Raw genomic sequence first — 14,823 nt, 5'->3', positions numbered from 1 at the left:
GTGCTGCAGTGGACACCAAGAGGACACGGGTGGGTGCTCAGCACCCTGCCGTTCCGCAGCGGACACCAAGGGGACGCCCCGGGACACGCGTGGGTTCCGCCCCCCGCCGCGGGCCCTCCCCCCGGCCCCGGGCGCTCCGCGGGCTCCGGCGGCGGCGCGGGCGGGCCCGGCTTAAAGCGGCTCCGCAGGGCGCCCGCGCCGCTTTAAGGCGGTGCCGGCGAGGCGGGCCCGGCCCCGGGAAGAGGAACCGGGCTGCGCTCGGGGCTCGGTCCGGTCCGGCCATGGCGCGGCCGCCCCGCGCACGGGGCTCGCTCTGAATCACCGAGCGGCCCCGGCCGGCGCCGCTGCGGGCACCATGATCCCGCGGAGCGGCTTCCTGCAGCTGCGGGCGCGCGGCGCGCTGGGCCCGCGGCGCGCGCTCCGCGTGCTCCTCGACATGGACGGCGTCCTGGCCGACTTCGAGGGCGGCTTCCTCAGGAAGTTCAGGGCCGCCTACCCCGACCAGCCCTTCGTGGCCCTGGAGGAGCGCCGCGGCTTCTGGGTCTCCGAGCAGTACGGGCGCCTGCGGCCGGGCCTCGCCGTGAGTCGCCGTGACACGGCCGCTGCCGTCGGGTGCATGGAGGGGACCCGCATCCCACCGGGATGCTGCAGYGGGGAGGGACCCCTGTGGGTGCCAGGCCAGCGGCGTTAACCCCGTTGCCCCAAAACACAGCGTTTCCGTTGCACATCGGTCCMCTTTCCCCGTGGTACGTAAGGTGTGGATGCTGGAGGGGCAGGTGCTGGGGAAGAAGATGCCTTCTCAGAACAACCGAGCTTTCAAAAGCCCCCTGAATTGTGTGGTTGAACTCTCCTAGCCCTGTTTAGACCATGCCTTTTAAATTGCTACCGAAAAAACACAGATCTGTCCAACATTCTTCCTCCTTAGGTGGAATTTTTTAGCTCCTCAGCAGTGGCAAGGGGTGGGATGCAGCAGCGAAGCTGAGCGCAAAGCACGAGATCGATGCTTCGCACRAGGGCTTGCTTAAAAACAGAGCACCCCCCAGCCCTCCCAGGCCAGGAAAGGGCTGTAACTCATTTTAGTGATTAAAGCCGCAAAGCAGAAGTTTCTTTGCATGGTGCTTCATCTCCCAGCACGGGGTTCCTCATCCAGCAGAGCCTTTGGTACCATCTCCCTGCAGCTCTTCCCTGCAGAGTGTCCATGCCCAGGCTGAAGGGTGGCCTGGCAAACAGAGCACTCCTGTCCCTGGTGGGACAGCGCCTGCATCCCGCTGCCTTCCCCTTGCAATCCTGAGCAATCTGGAGGAATTCATGTCTTTTTTTATGGCCAAGATCCCTGGAGGAAGTGGGAGCTGTCAGGAGAAGTAACATATTTCCTCCTATGCAAGAGCATTTCGTAGATGCTGTTTTAAATACAGTTGAGACCAATAGGCCAATATCTTGAGCTGAGAAGCATCGTGTTCAGAGGCTTGCAGGGGGGGGATCAGAGCCAGCACTCCCTGCCCAGACCCCCCACCTTCACTGCTGTCACCATCTCTCCTAGCAAAGGGTGTGAGGAAGCACATGCAGTAATGGGTCTCTTTCCTCTGCCAGGAACAAGCCATCAGCATCTGGGAGTCGAAGAACTTCTTCATGGAGCTGGACCCGCTCCCTGGAGCTGTGGAAGCCGTGAAGCAAATGGCTAATCTGGCAGAGTGAGTGGGAGCCGACCGCATTGCAGGGGGGGCAGCCGGGGCGCTGCACCGCCCCACACTTCCCAGCAGCAACATTATATACAGCAGGAGAATACTTTGGCTTTCCTACCCAAGGGCATGGTTGGAAGTGACAGGGTTGGGTTCATGGAGCCRTCCCCAAGGAATCAGCCTCCTGCAGCTCTGCTCCCAGCGAGGGTGGTGGGAGAGGTSCTGGCGCTCTATGCATGGGTCCTTAACAGTGTTAATGGGCTGAGCCTCTGGGAAGTGGGGGATTAACAGGTTGCRTTGTCCCTGCTTGGCTTGCCCTTACGTGGGAGGTGTCTTTGGGTCTGCTGGGGCACCCAATGGGTCTCGCAGCAGCGACTGGGATGCAGCGGAGCTGGGGAAGGGGATACGGGAGGGTCCAACCAAGTGATATCCTCACCCACGTCCTCTTGTCATGGCAGCACCGACGTATTCATCTGCACAAGTCCCATCAAGAAGTATCGTTACTGTCCTTACGAGAAGGTGAGCCCTGCATGGGAAAGAGCTGGGGGATGAGCAGCCTGAGCAGCCCCAAATAGCCCCAAAATAGCCCTCTGTGTGSGATTTGGGGCAGTTCCTGCCACTCAGGCTCTGCAGCACTCTGGGGGCTGCTGTACCTTGTGCTGCCTGTCCCCATCTGTCCCCCCCGTTGTCCTCATGCCCTGCTCTGCCATCCCCTTGCAGTACGCCTGGGTGGAAAAGCACTTTGGGCCAGAGTTTCTGGAGCAGATGGTGCTGACGCGGGATAAAACAGTGGTGTCTGCTGACCTGCTCATCGACGACAGACCCGATATCACCGGTAAGGGAGGTGTGGGGTAGCAGAAGGCACTGGGTGTCACCRCTGTGCACCTCCAGAGCCCAGGCACTGTATTCCCATGGGAGAGATTTTTTGCTATTGGTTCTCCGCTCTCTTGCAGGCGCCGAGAAGAACCCCAGCTGGGAGCACRTCCTCTTCACCGCCTGCCACAACAGGCACCTGCAGCTGAAGCCCCCCAGCCGCCGGCTGCACTCCTGGTCRGACGACTGGAGGGCCATCCTGGACAGCAAGCGGCAGCCACCGCACCGGGCTGCCTGAGCCCTGCTGCTCTGTGCATCCCCAACGAGCCCAGCAGACCCTGTGTCCACTGGGGAGAGGAAGAAGAGGGGGCTGAAGCTCTGCGGTCACCCAGATGCAGCCCCAGCTGTTACAGGAGCAATGCTGGGACTGCCATGCCACGAGATATCCTGGCCACAGGGCATTTGTGCACGCTCGAGGGATCTTTGTGCGTGGCATGGGGGCCAGCGTGGTGCTTTTGATGGACAAGCTCACCATGTCACTGCCTTGCTCCAGGGCCCRGAGTGGCACAGAGTGCTGCTGGATCCCTCCTGGCTGCACTTCAGGTGGAGCTAGCGCCAGGTCAGCTCAGTGCTTGCCCTTGATACTAAGGGGTTTCCTCCAGGCATGTCCCCCCGGCAGCTTCCCCCCGAGGGGATGGGACAAGGTGGCCGGGCCATGAGATCTGGCACACGATGCCCAGCGGTGCCTCTCACCACAGCCAAGCGCTTCCCTGCCTGGGCTGCAGGAACCCTTCTCTGCAACCAGATGCAGGAAAACAACATCCTTCCATTGGCTCCAGTCATGGGGAGTGAGCCGAGTGCTGTTGTTCTCTCTCCACTGCCCTTGGCAAGAGCTGACTCCTTTCTGCAGCACCTGGGAGCTCTTCTTGCAGCTGCCTGCGAGGCAGCAGTCCTGGTTCATCCAGAAAACTGGTGCTTTGACAGTAGCTCCTTGCATTTCAAAGCCTCACATGTCTGCATGTGCCACCTGGGTGACCTGAACGTCCCCTCCTGCTGCTCCATTCACCAGGAAAGCACTGGCCTGTGCCCGCGTGGCACCCTCCTTCCTGCATGCAGGGACCTCAGGGCGGTTGGGTGCCAGGGCAGGGTGCTCTGGCAGGTTGGACACTGCAGGGAGCTGAGCCCCATTGCAGGTGAGGGACATGAACAGCTCTTACGCACAACTAATGCAGCTCCCTTTGATTGCCCCTGGGCACAAGCCCCGAGCACCGTGGGAGCCGAAAGGATCATCCCAGAGCTCTCATTTAGCATCAGGGCAGAACTTGAGCTGTGCAGCAGGAGCAGTCCCAAAGGCAGATGTGCCAGGGGCACCGGCCAGCGGGAGAGGTGCCATGGACACAGTGGGAGCCCATAAACAACAGTGCATCTTACCAGGACAACCTCCGACGAGCCTTTCGGACAGTCAACACCCGCACTCTGCTTGCTGGCGCCCTGGGGAGTTTAACAGCAGGAGGGTATTTTGTTTTTGTTGCTGTTTTCCTATTTAAACCACTCTGTGCTTCTCGAGGTGGCAGGTTTGCTTTGGGGTGATCATTTGSTGAAGCTCCCCAGCCGAGAGCAGCCTCGGCATCCAGGATTTTCCTGCAACAAGCCAAGACTGTGAACAAAGAGCCACGGATGTGGGATGACCCCGGCTGAAAAATCATCCGGTGGGAGCTGCACTGCACCCCAGGGCACCAAGCTCAGGAGCTAAGGCCACRCTCAAGCACTTCTGCTACCAGCTAAGACGCACACAGCTTTTTTTTTTTTTTAAATATATATTAATGAAAATGAGGCCAATGAGGAGCTCTGCAATAAATACTCCATTTTCATGGCGTTGGAGTTGGGCTGCTTCACTTATCTTGGGAAGCGGGAGCCCCGGAGCCTTGTGGTGCCCTTAGCAATAGAGGTGGGGGTGGGATTCACTTAGCAACCAGATTCCTGCAAAACCTTGGGATAATAAATAACAGCTCAGCAGGGATAACAGGAGAGGCTGGGGCTGTGCGRCCCTGTGAGAAATGGAGCAATGCAGAGGAGCAGCATCCCAGGGCCTGGATGGCAAGGGGAGCGGGAGCTGCTGCRGAACCAGGGCCCAAGGGCTGCTCCTGCTCTTCCCTGCACTCCCAGGCATTCCTCTTTTTCTGGAAACTGTAGCCCCAACCTGCCCCAGCCTGCAGATATCCTATATATTCCAGCTGACACACAGCTCCGAGGCAGGTGGAGAGGACGGAGGAAGGTCACAGTGACCTTGGCACATCCCGATGCCGAGCGTCCTGAGGAGCGCAAGGCGCAGACATCCATTGCGTGCCGGGCTTCCCAGCTCTGCAGCTGGGACAAGCCACACATTGCATTGATCCAGGCCATCACATCCCCTTCCCACACGGATGGCACCCGGCCGTCACGGTCCTCGGTCCCCGTGCAGCCAACACCGACASTGGAGAAGCCTCCGCTAGAGGGGACTGTGCGCCCGCTCGTGGGGATGCGGCGGCGCTCACAGCAGCAGCCACATCCCGCTCCGCAGCCGGATCATCCCGGTTGCRGCTTGTCCCTCCTGCAAAGCCTATGGGAAAGGAACACAAGATGAGACCGGGGGCATTAGGGTCCATATAAAAAACAGGGTTGAGGAGAAATAGGGTGCTGGACTGGGAGCCCCATGAAGGCTACGGGGCTGCACCAAGGCTGGCATCGCATGTCCTGCCCCTGCAGAGCAGGGAGCGAGTGAGCAGCACAACAGCAACCCGTGCACATGCGAGCCAGGAGGAGAGGAAAGCAGAGACCTCTCCCCRCTGCGGGGCCGCGCTGCCCGGAGATGGAAAAAGCGCGTGGGCTTCGTCCCGCCGGGCCGGCGCTCGCGGGAGCCGCGGGGTCTGCTTGGCTTGGCCGAACCCTGCAGCCCTGYCTTCAGCGCCCGCCGCGCGGGCAGTTCCAAAGCACCGGGTCAAACATCRTGTTCTTGCTCAGGGTTTTGACTGTAGAAGATGCAGGAGGGGCGACGCGTGTYCCCTGCTGCAGCTTCCCTTCCCATCCCCTCGTTAGTGCTAATTACCCCAATGGGATCTAAGGAAACACGTGGCCAAGCAGGTCCCCCAGCTTCACAGGCGTCACCGCCTCCTGCTTCGGCCTCRTTCCTGAGCTGCAGGGAAATACCAATAAACTCAATAAAAGCAATAGGCACGCAGTGCATTATTGCGCCTCGGCTGGGGTTGCAGGATGAGCTGCAAGCAGASGGGAGCAGCCGCGGGGCTGTCGGGCTGCGGGGACCTCACCTCTTGCTGCTGCAGGTGCCCATCAGGATCGCATCCCGAACCCAGATGTGCCCTATGGAAGCAAACAGGCTAAAGCCCCGCATTGCTTTTGAATATGCACAAACAGAGCTCACAAATGAGGAGAACGAGCAGAAAAAGCGAGACTTCTGTGCCCCAACATCTGSATCTTGCACTTCAGCACCTCCAGGCTGCCAGACCTGCGTTCATGGAGCTCTCAAGAGTTCGGAAGCTCCCCAAAACACTCAAAACACCCCTGGGCTTGCACTCCAAGGAAGCCAAAAACCCCTCTGCAAATTCCAACATTGCAGCTTCGCAGATCCCACAAGGACCCGGGAGCCCCTTGGGACTCGCACTATTCCCACACTGCCCAGCTTAGCGGAGCATCCACTCGGGAGCGTTCGTGGGATCATTCTCAGCCTTCCCAGCTCTGGGCACCGTGTTTCCCCCAAGCCCCGGTCCTGCACCGTGGCTCCTGCTTCATCACCCACCAGTTAATTCCTGCTCCTTTTTTTAGCCTCACTTTTGGAGGAGGAAGGCGAGAACAAGAGGGCCCCAGGGTGACGCTACCTTCTTAATTAAGCAAGCCGAGAGCTCTGCAGATACTGCGCAGAAGAGGAGGGGAAAAAAATAAGGAAAACTGGGCAAAGCCAGAAAGGATCGGATGCAGTAGTCATACTAATTAACCTAGATCCACGCACTGCCTCAGGATGAATAGCTCATTACTGCCTAATTGCTCAGGCCCAGCTCCTGGCTGCGAGAAATTAAAATCTGAGCCTTAACGAGACAAGCAAGATGCAGGAGCTGCCCATGTTCAATGTAAAGCCGAGCTCAGAGCTGGTCCTGCAGGAGCCTGAGCTGAGCAGCAGTGTCAAGCACTGGCTTAGAGGATCTTGGTGACACCAGCAGTACCAAGATCCATTTGAAGCTTCCCAGGTCCAAAGTCCAGGCTGGAAGCTTGGAAAAGTCCTTCCAACAAGCGCTGGAAGTTTCCTAAGACTCTTCCTGGGAGCTAAAGGGAGGAGAAAAAACAACTAAGAGGCTCCTTGAAGCCCCAACCCAAACCCAAAGCCTCACACCTACCACTCAGGCAGCTTCTTGTCACCTTCCCATCACTGATGTGGGAGCTGGGGGCCAGCAAAGAGCCACAGACTCAGCACAGACACATCCTACGGTGCCACCAGGAACATGTAGGGCAGTCCCAAGGAAGGAAGCCACCCCCTCAGCAAAGCATTTAAGCATCTTTGTTAATGGGACGCAGCTGCAGATGCTTCTCAGCCCAGCGTGGGGTTGAAGGGAGATAGCAGGAGCCTGCAGGAGAAATAAAGATTAACTTTGAGCCCGGCTGAGCCTGTCCTCCAGGCTCTGCGTTTGGCAGGGGACATGKCTGCCTGGGGAGGAGGAAATCTTCCACTGCTGTGAACTCTTAAATCTAAATTCTGGGCAGGAAAGTAGCCCTAATCCTAATAAAATGGCCTGGGAAAGCCTGCCAGTGTTGTAGCCAAGCTGGCTTTCCCCTTGAGATGTTTGGTGAGCCTGTATTTGGGGCTAAAGCGCGGGACTTGGGAAGGATCAAGGGTTTCAACACTTAATCCAGAGCATCCAAATGCCTTTTCCATGGCATAAGGAGCCCGAAAACATCCCCCTTTCCACCATCTCCATGATGCTGTTGCTGCCTTCTCCCCTGCTCCAGGCTTTTATAAACAGTCCCACTGACACCCGTTTTTGATGCTGTATTGGCTCGTGGTGACGGCTCGTGGCTCAAGCTGCACTGAAGCCACCGGAGATAAGAAACGGGCGCAAGAAGGACAGGGTGACACAGACAAGGGGCTGCGCTGGGCGCTCATTCGCACCAGGGACGTGGCACCTCCAGCCCTGCTGCAAAGCAGCCTCAGGCCGGCAGCACGGCCACGAATCCTCCTTTCCCTTTTTATTTTCCCAAGGCAAAATGCATAAGGGAAAGAGCCAGGGAGACACCGGGATGGGGATGCACTCATGCCCAGAGGTGCATTGGTGGCAGCGGATTACGGAAAGCAGCACATGGGCCACCAGCAGGTGCCACCTGGCTGGAATTATCCATGACTTTTGTCCCGAGGTTGATCCTAGTGTGTAACGGGGGGTGATATATGGAGACACGGAGTCACCCGACTCAGCTGGTGGCAGGGACCCCGTGTTCCCGCAGGGCTCGGCCCGCGCCGCCCGCCGGCCTTTGCATCACCCCTTTAGTCCCACGCTTAGCAATTGCTTTTTTTTTGGTCTCAACCGCTATCTCAAAGCCAGAACAAAACAAACCGAGCGGTGCCGTAAGGCAGCAAACCCAAGGACGTCGGGTTCCCCATGACGTCTCGCTACGCTGTTGAGCTGTGCTGTGATTCTCTGATGTCTAGTTGAGGGCTGGGCTCACGCTCCAGTAGTTTTCTCAGTGGGAAGGGGTCCCTTCTCCTTCAGCGGTTCTCCCGGAGTGTATAGAAACAGCCCTTTGGCTCCTATTTCTGTGGATGACTAGGCTGGAAATAAGTACTGAGCTCGGAAAATATTAGAGGGAGGTGAAGGGTGGGTAAATGGCACCGCCGGCGAGAGCGGCATGAGGCCGTTATCAGCAGCGGCGATCCGATGTCATTCCCAGCAGCACAATAGCCCGGGCTCGCCGCGGGGTTCCCGGAGCCGCGGGGGTGCAGGGGGTTCTTCCCATGGGTCTCCCTGAGCCGCTGGAGCTCCCAGGACGCACAGAGACGAAGGGAGTCGCTGCCTTGGGCCCTGTCATGTTCCCGGGCAGACGTCCCAGTCCTTACTGGTTTGCACTGGGCCAGGAGCGGGGATCCGTGCTGCAGGATGGGGCGGTTCTGCCCTGCTTTGCAGCAGGGTGAGGGGTGAAATGATCTGGAGACGCACGAGTTGAGCCTCAAGGCAGCAAAGATCACGTTTTCCACCCATTGCTCGGAGGCACAAACAAGAGCACCAGGCTGGCAGCAGGACCTGCATTGGCGAGGTGGGCACAGCAGCTCTGAGGTGCCAGGGCACCAAAATAACCGGGTTTTGTCACCCTGCAGAGCGACCACGGCTCAAGGGATGAACCCAGGGCAGGACAGGGCCCGGGACAGGACAGAGCCCGTTCTCCTTGTAAAGCCACGGGTCACAGGAGGCCTCTTTGCCCGCCCGCATTCCAGGTTTCCCAAGGTTTCCCGCTCGGCTGCCCTGCGCTGCTGAGTGCAGCGGGCGCCGTTTACCCGCTCTCCTGGCCCGGCCGAACCTGCTGACCCCTGAGCATGTGCGCCCAGCCCCGCTGCTGCTTTTGCTGGAAAAGAGCCCTTTTTCGGAGCACAGCTTCCCTGCAGCACCCGCCACGGCCTGGGAACAGCCCCAAGGTCCCTGCTCGCCAGCCGGGTGCAAACTGTTCCTGGCGAGGTCGGAGCCAGTGACGGGGAGAAACGCAGCGGGTGCYGAGCGCTCTCGGTTGGGCTCTCCGCAGCCATCGGATCCCGGGATCCTGCGCTGCATCGGAGCCCCTGAGGGTGCCCCGTGTCTCCAGGGAGCCGCGAGCTCCCCGTGTCCACGCTGACCTCCCTGCGCGCAAGGATGTTCTGTCCTTCCCTGGCAAGAACAGCCTGGCTCCGCCGTGGGCGGATTACGYCGTATATCCCGGGATTGCAAATACAGACGTGGCACCAGAGCCACATCCAGCGCCTTCCAGCGAGGCTTCCCGGTGCATCCCGCTCCCCACGGCAGRGACGTCCCATGGGGAAGGGCACTGCGGTGCCTGGAGCCCGCTCCCATCCCGGCTCCCACCCCGGCTCCGCGTGTTTCCCAGCCTCTGGATATTGTCGTGCAGGACATGGAGAGCCGYGGTGGTGGTGCACGGCCCACGCGGCAGCTCCTGGCGCCCGCTCCCGCCGGCAGCCGCRGAACAAAACGGCCCCAGAGCTCGGAGGGGGAGCGGGAGCTGATGCAAAGGGCAGAGCGCTTGGATTCCCACAGGCACTAATTACAGCCCACGACAGAACAAGTTAATAGCGCTAAATTAGCACCTTCCCCTTTCGATCGGGGCGCTCTGCTCCAGCACCCACAGAGATGAATGCTCTCCTTCCTGGATATGGGAATTTCTCCCAAGCACTCGCCTTCGCCTACCAGGATGCTGTTCCCAGCTGCCTAGAGTGGGAGCGGCTGTCAGGAAGGTGGAAATGTCCTCATGGGTCCTGGGGGCGGCTCCGAGGAAGGTCTCAGTCCCCATTAATGGTCCATCACAGGCTGCCCGTGCATTTCCCAGCTTGGTTTCCAAAGGGAAAGGCTTTCTGGCTGCACTCCCTCCAAAATCCCAGCTCGCCGCCCTGAGCCCAGCTCAAATCTTTAAACTTGACGGAGAGAGAGGAAGGGGAACCTCGGTGCGACCCCGTCCTCGAGGTTTCGCGACAGCCGGCGCTGCGCAAACCGCGTTCAAACAGAGCTCTCCGCAAGGAGAGGGCTGGAGCCGGAGCTCAGGAGGCAGGAAGGGGCAGCGGAATCTCTCAGGATGCGAGCAGCTCCGCGTGCGCACGTCCGCACACACGCGCTCGCACCTCCGTGCGCATCCGCATCCCTGTGCACGGGTCCCCACAGACAGCGGCGCCCGCACCTCCGCTCCCAGCACCGGGAGCCAGCTGGATTCAGCCTTTCCGCCCCGAAATAGCAGCGCAGATGATGCTCCTGGCAGCTGGCGATGACGATGCAAAATTAACCAGCAGGAGCAATTAGCGTTAGGGCCATTATCTTTGCAGTTCCTGAGAGAGGCTGGAATGGGCCRGCTCGCTTCCATAATCCCTCTGCACGGGGAGGGGAAACTGCTGGGAGCTGCAGGAATACATAGGAAAAGCTGAATTTAGAAATTTAGGGGCTTTAGAAAAGGCTCCTGGAGGGCCATCAGAGGCACTTTTGCATGGGAGAAATGGTGGGGACGGGTTTATGGCAAAGCCCAGGGCCACCCTCTTGTGACATTTGTTTGCATTTGGATTAAGGGTGAAGCTGGCTGAGCTGTGCTGGGCTTAGACGATTGTGGCAGGGACCGAGTCCTGCTCCAGCTCCGAGGGGAAGCTGCAGAGACGGCGGCCTCGGAGCCTGCTGCGGGCAAACAGGCCATTTGCATGGAAAAGTTTATCCCAGGGAAGCGCCCACCCGCATCCTTGGGGCTGTTTGTGCATTGCGGGCCAACGAAATTCCTAGGAAAGTTGAGCCATCCCGTCAGCTGAGCCTCAGCAACACGCTTTACTTATTAGCAGCTAAATATTAAACACTTAGCAAGCAAAGTCCAGGGAAGCTGCTCCGTCGCCGATGCTGCCGGTGCCGCGATTTGCCAGTGAGACATGTCCCCAACGACGTCAGCGCTGGCCCCAAACCCGCTGCTCTGGCATCACCACGCTCTTCAAGGCCGCCTGATTCATTTTGCAAAGCCCCTGTGAAATTTGTCTATTTTCGGTAATCAGGCTGATTTGAACGAAGTTACATTTGCAGTGGGAGCTAAGGGCGGGGATATTTTATTTGATGTCCTTTTGCTGTGCCAAAACAAAGCGCAAACAAAGCCCATTTCCTCTCCCTGRGCATTAGGCAACCGAAGAGCAAGGTTTTCGATCTGCGCCGACGTGCTCAGGTAATGGCACTTGCGGGGAGCCGGGCAGACACACAAACAAAGCCTGACCCACTTCGGCAGAATAAGAACGGCTCCAAGAAAGGGAGCAGGGCTCTCAGCGAAGCCCTTAATGCAGCCCCATTAGCAGCTCCCGGCTGCTTCGCTCCAGGTGTCTCATCTCACCGGGGCTCCGAGTGCAGCGGATCCCGCGGCGGGGACCGGGGATGCAGGAGGGCACGTGCATAGGGATGCACGCGCGGGCACAGGCACCCGTGCATGGGGATGCACGCGCAGACGCACGCACCCGTGCATGGGGGTGCTCATGCAGGCACGTGCTGGGGGGTGCACATGCACCCATGCATGGGGGTGCTTGCACGGCCATGTGCATGTGCCCATGCAGGCAGATGCATGCACTCGTGCATGGGGGTTGCATGTACGGGCACATGCACCCGTGCATGGGGATGCACATGGGGGCGCATGCACTCATGCATGGGGGTTGCATGTACGGGCACATGCACCCATGCATGGGGATGCACATGGGGGCACATGAACCCGTGCATGGGGGTGCTCGTGCAGGCACGTGCTCAGGGCTGCGCATGCACCCGTGCATGGGGATGCTTGCACGGCCATGTGCATGTGCCCATGCACGGGGATGCACATGCAGGCAGATGCATGCACTCGTGCGTGGAGGCACATGCACCTGTGCATGATGATGAATGTATGGGCACGTGCACCTAGGCATGGGGATGCTCGCACAGGCAAATTCCTGAGGATGTACATGCAGGCACATGCACTCATGCATGGGGATGCACACACACGCATCCATGCATAGCGATGCATGCGCACACCTATGCATGTGCACAAGGATGCAGAGCTACACATTGTCCTACTCCGGCATCATCCCTGTGCCCGGAGAGCATCCCTGGGATGGCAGTGAAGCTGTCCCCGTGCTGGCCGCTTGCTGAGCTCTGACACCGCTTCACTGCAGAGCTGCACATCGAGAGCTCCCGCTGCCTCCGCTTGGCCCGTTTTGCAGCTAGAGGCAAATATTTGCAAGGAGCAGCAGTGACGTTGCAGGCTTGGGCTCAGCTCCACCACCATGCCAGTTCCCAGCCCTGTGGTCCTTGCGCAAGCGGCCGTGGGCGCTCGCTCGTGCACGCGCCACGTCTGCAGACGGTGGCATCAGTGACGGTCACGGGACGGCCACGCGCTCCCATGCCCTTGGACACACCGAGGCACTGGCCTTCGCYGCCGGAGCCCGGCCAAGCCTTTCATGTCACTTCTTTTCCAGGCTCTTCTCCGGTGCCTCACGGATGGAGGGAACACCGTGGGCAGCAGAAGGTGGCACCCGCCTCCGAGCACTAGGCTGAGCCGCGGAGGACGAGGAGAGAGGGGTCTTGCAGAGCAAACTCCCCTCCTTAGGACACCTGGTCCCCACAACTGATGCCAGGTGTCCAGACAGGGCAGAATCCACAACCACATTCCCATCTGGTGAGAATTAGGGGGATCTGGGCCAGACATCGAATCAATTGCAAGATTGCAGCCACGACCTGGAGAAAACGGCCAGTGTTTCTGCACTGCTGACACAGCTTGCCCCGAGGCCACAAGGAGTGGGGACTTTCTGCTCCCATCGCCCTTTCCCGGCAGTCACAGCCCTCTGCCCCTGGAGCTTCCCGAAACTCCAAGAACGATCCCAACGCAGCAGCTTAACAGAGCTTTAAACAGCAAATCCAGGCAGAAAACACGGTGCTGGGGCAGGAGGAAGAGATAAAGTTCAACCTGGTGACAGCCATATAGTAAAAAAAGAAATGATAACAGAGCTGATGACAATTCCAGGTGGCCCAGCAGCGAGAAGGGGAACCGGGTGTATTGCCAAGCACCAATATATAGGCCAATATATAAGTCAAGTCGCCGGTACAAAACCTCAGCATCTGACATTAAGAACTGACGGTAAATCCAGGAGAAGTTGCCTTGGGAATCAGGGAAGGAGTGCCATTTGTATGGAAGGGACAGAAGAATAATATTGATCTTGTGAAGGAAACGGGTAACAACGAGAGAGGCCCCAGATAAGGTTTATTTGAGCAGCTGGTTTTCGGGAAAATAGGCTAATCAAATGTTTGGGCGAGAAACGAGCACACGCAGCGGTTTAGGACGGGGAAGATCAGACGGTTTGAAGACGTTTTCACATTTCAGGAACCAATGGCTGGCAAGTGAATTATATAACGAGTCACAGTCGGAGGAAAAATAGGACGATCATTTGCTCTTCAGCTTTGGTACCCGATCTAGGGTAAAATTATCCCTTTCAGCCAACAGTGGGTATCTCTGTGCTCAAGCTGCTTCCCTGGAATTTCCATAGGTCGCTCAGTGAAACCTTCCTAACAAGGATCTGAAGGAGGGGAAAGAGGGAGCCCGGCTCCCATCAGGGGCCAACAGCAGCTCCTCACATGCAGAACCACACAAGGATCTTACGGATATAGGGACCTGGAGGGGTTCGGGTGGTGTAGATGGTGAAATCCATGTTTTGGGCGATATCTATTCATTGGGAACTGCGTTACAAGGATACAATCCCAATGACACCAAGCAGTCACTCCGTGGGGACAAGGGTCTCTCAGTCTGGAGCTCCACAAGGACTGGTGAGGACATGGGCACAGTAGGATGTGCAAGCTCAAAACCCGTCTCCATGCCTAAAAAAACCACAAAACCACGTAGACCAACAGCACCAGCATGTCCTCGTGCTGCCACCTGCTTCCAAGGGACAAGCTCGGCCCTAGGGCCAGCAGCTACCACAAAACCAAACGTCCTTCCCGCAGGAAACTGCTTCCTGTGGCTCCTTGGCTCCTTCCAGCATCGGTGCCCAAAGCGGGACCTGCTCCTGGCGGCAGGCACGGGGCGAGCGATGCTACCTGCTATTTTGGGAGCAAGCAGTCAGTGCTCCATGTGTATAAATGGTTAYCGGTGCGCCGCTCCGAGGTATAAATAGCTCCTCTTTGCTCTTAGAAATAAATTGGTTTAAAAAAAGAAAATTGCTTTCCCTAGTCACCCTCAGCCACGATGAGCACAGGGGCTGTTTTTCCTTACTCCGAAGGAAAAATGAAATTACACATTTCCCCCAAGCCAGTTTGGGGAGGAAAGCTCACGATTGCTGCTGTTATTACAGCTGTAATTCTCCAYGCTGGGGCGAGAAGCGGCGGCGGCTGCAGCATGCCAAGGCAGGCACAGAAAGCAATGCAAAGGGCTAAATGCGGTGCAAAAAAATAGGAACTCGGGGAGCCTGCGGCACATTCGGCGATTTGGTGAAGAATGAAGCAATTCTGGGTGTAAGAATTAATAAAGAGCAGAGGTGCCGCCCCCGCGCCCGGCCCCGGCCGAGGCTCCTCCGGAGGCTGMGGGTTCGAGTCCCGCTCCCGCTTCCTGGCTCCGCGGCGCATGCGCG

General features: G+C 58.5%; 2 protein-coding genes and 1 long non-coding RNA gene across 3 annotated transcripts in view; 2 read left to right on the top strand and 1 right to left on the bottom strand.

The window, feature by feature from the left end:
• The first annotated feature begins 355 nt into the window (after positions 1-355).
• On the top strand, positions 356-3,338 carry NT5M (5',3'-nucleotidase, mitochondrial). Its single transcript, XM_026053918.1, has 5 exons — positions 356-580; positions 1,591-1,691; positions 2,138-2,198; positions 2,400-2,514; positions 2,633-3,338. Exons 1-5 carry the CDS (start codon positions 356-358, stop codon positions 2,788-2,790), a joined length of 660 nt encoding a protein of 219 aa, XP_025909703.1. The 3' UTR covers positions 2,791-3,338.
• A 1,101-nt stretch (positions 3,339-4,439) lies between these two features.
• On the bottom strand, positions 4,440-5,819 carry LOC112959752. Its single transcript, XR_003251660.1, has 3 exons — positions 5,798-5,819; positions 5,578-5,664; positions 4,440-5,091 (listed from the first exon to the last, which is right to left on the bottom strand). It is a non-coding gene; the product is annotated as an uncharacterized LOC112959752 (long non-coding RNA).
• An 8,212-nt stretch (positions 5,820-14,031) lies between these two features.
• The window catches only part of MED9 (mediator complex subunit 9), a 5,518-nt gene continuing 4,726 nt past the window's right edge, over positions 14,032-14,823 (top strand). Inside the window, exon 1 of the mRNA XM_026053917.1 lies at positions 14,032-14,040. Coding sequence (XP_025909702.1) covers positions 14,032-14,040 — 9 coding nt within the window. The remainder of the gene's footprint in view (positions 14,041-14,823) is intronic.

Source organism: Nothoprocta perdicaria, unplaced genomic scaffold (assembly GCF_003342845.1).
Source record: "Nothoprocta perdicaria isolate Ctin4 unplaced genomic scaffold, notPer1 scaffold_12, whole genome shotgun sequence".
Classification (NCBI taxonomy): domain Eukaryota; kingdom Metazoa; phylum Chordata; class Aves; order Tinamiformes; family Tinamidae; genus Nothoprocta; species Nothoprocta perdicaria.
Note: the sequence above shows the minus strand (reverse complement) of the source record. Positions and strands in the feature narration are given on the sequence as shown.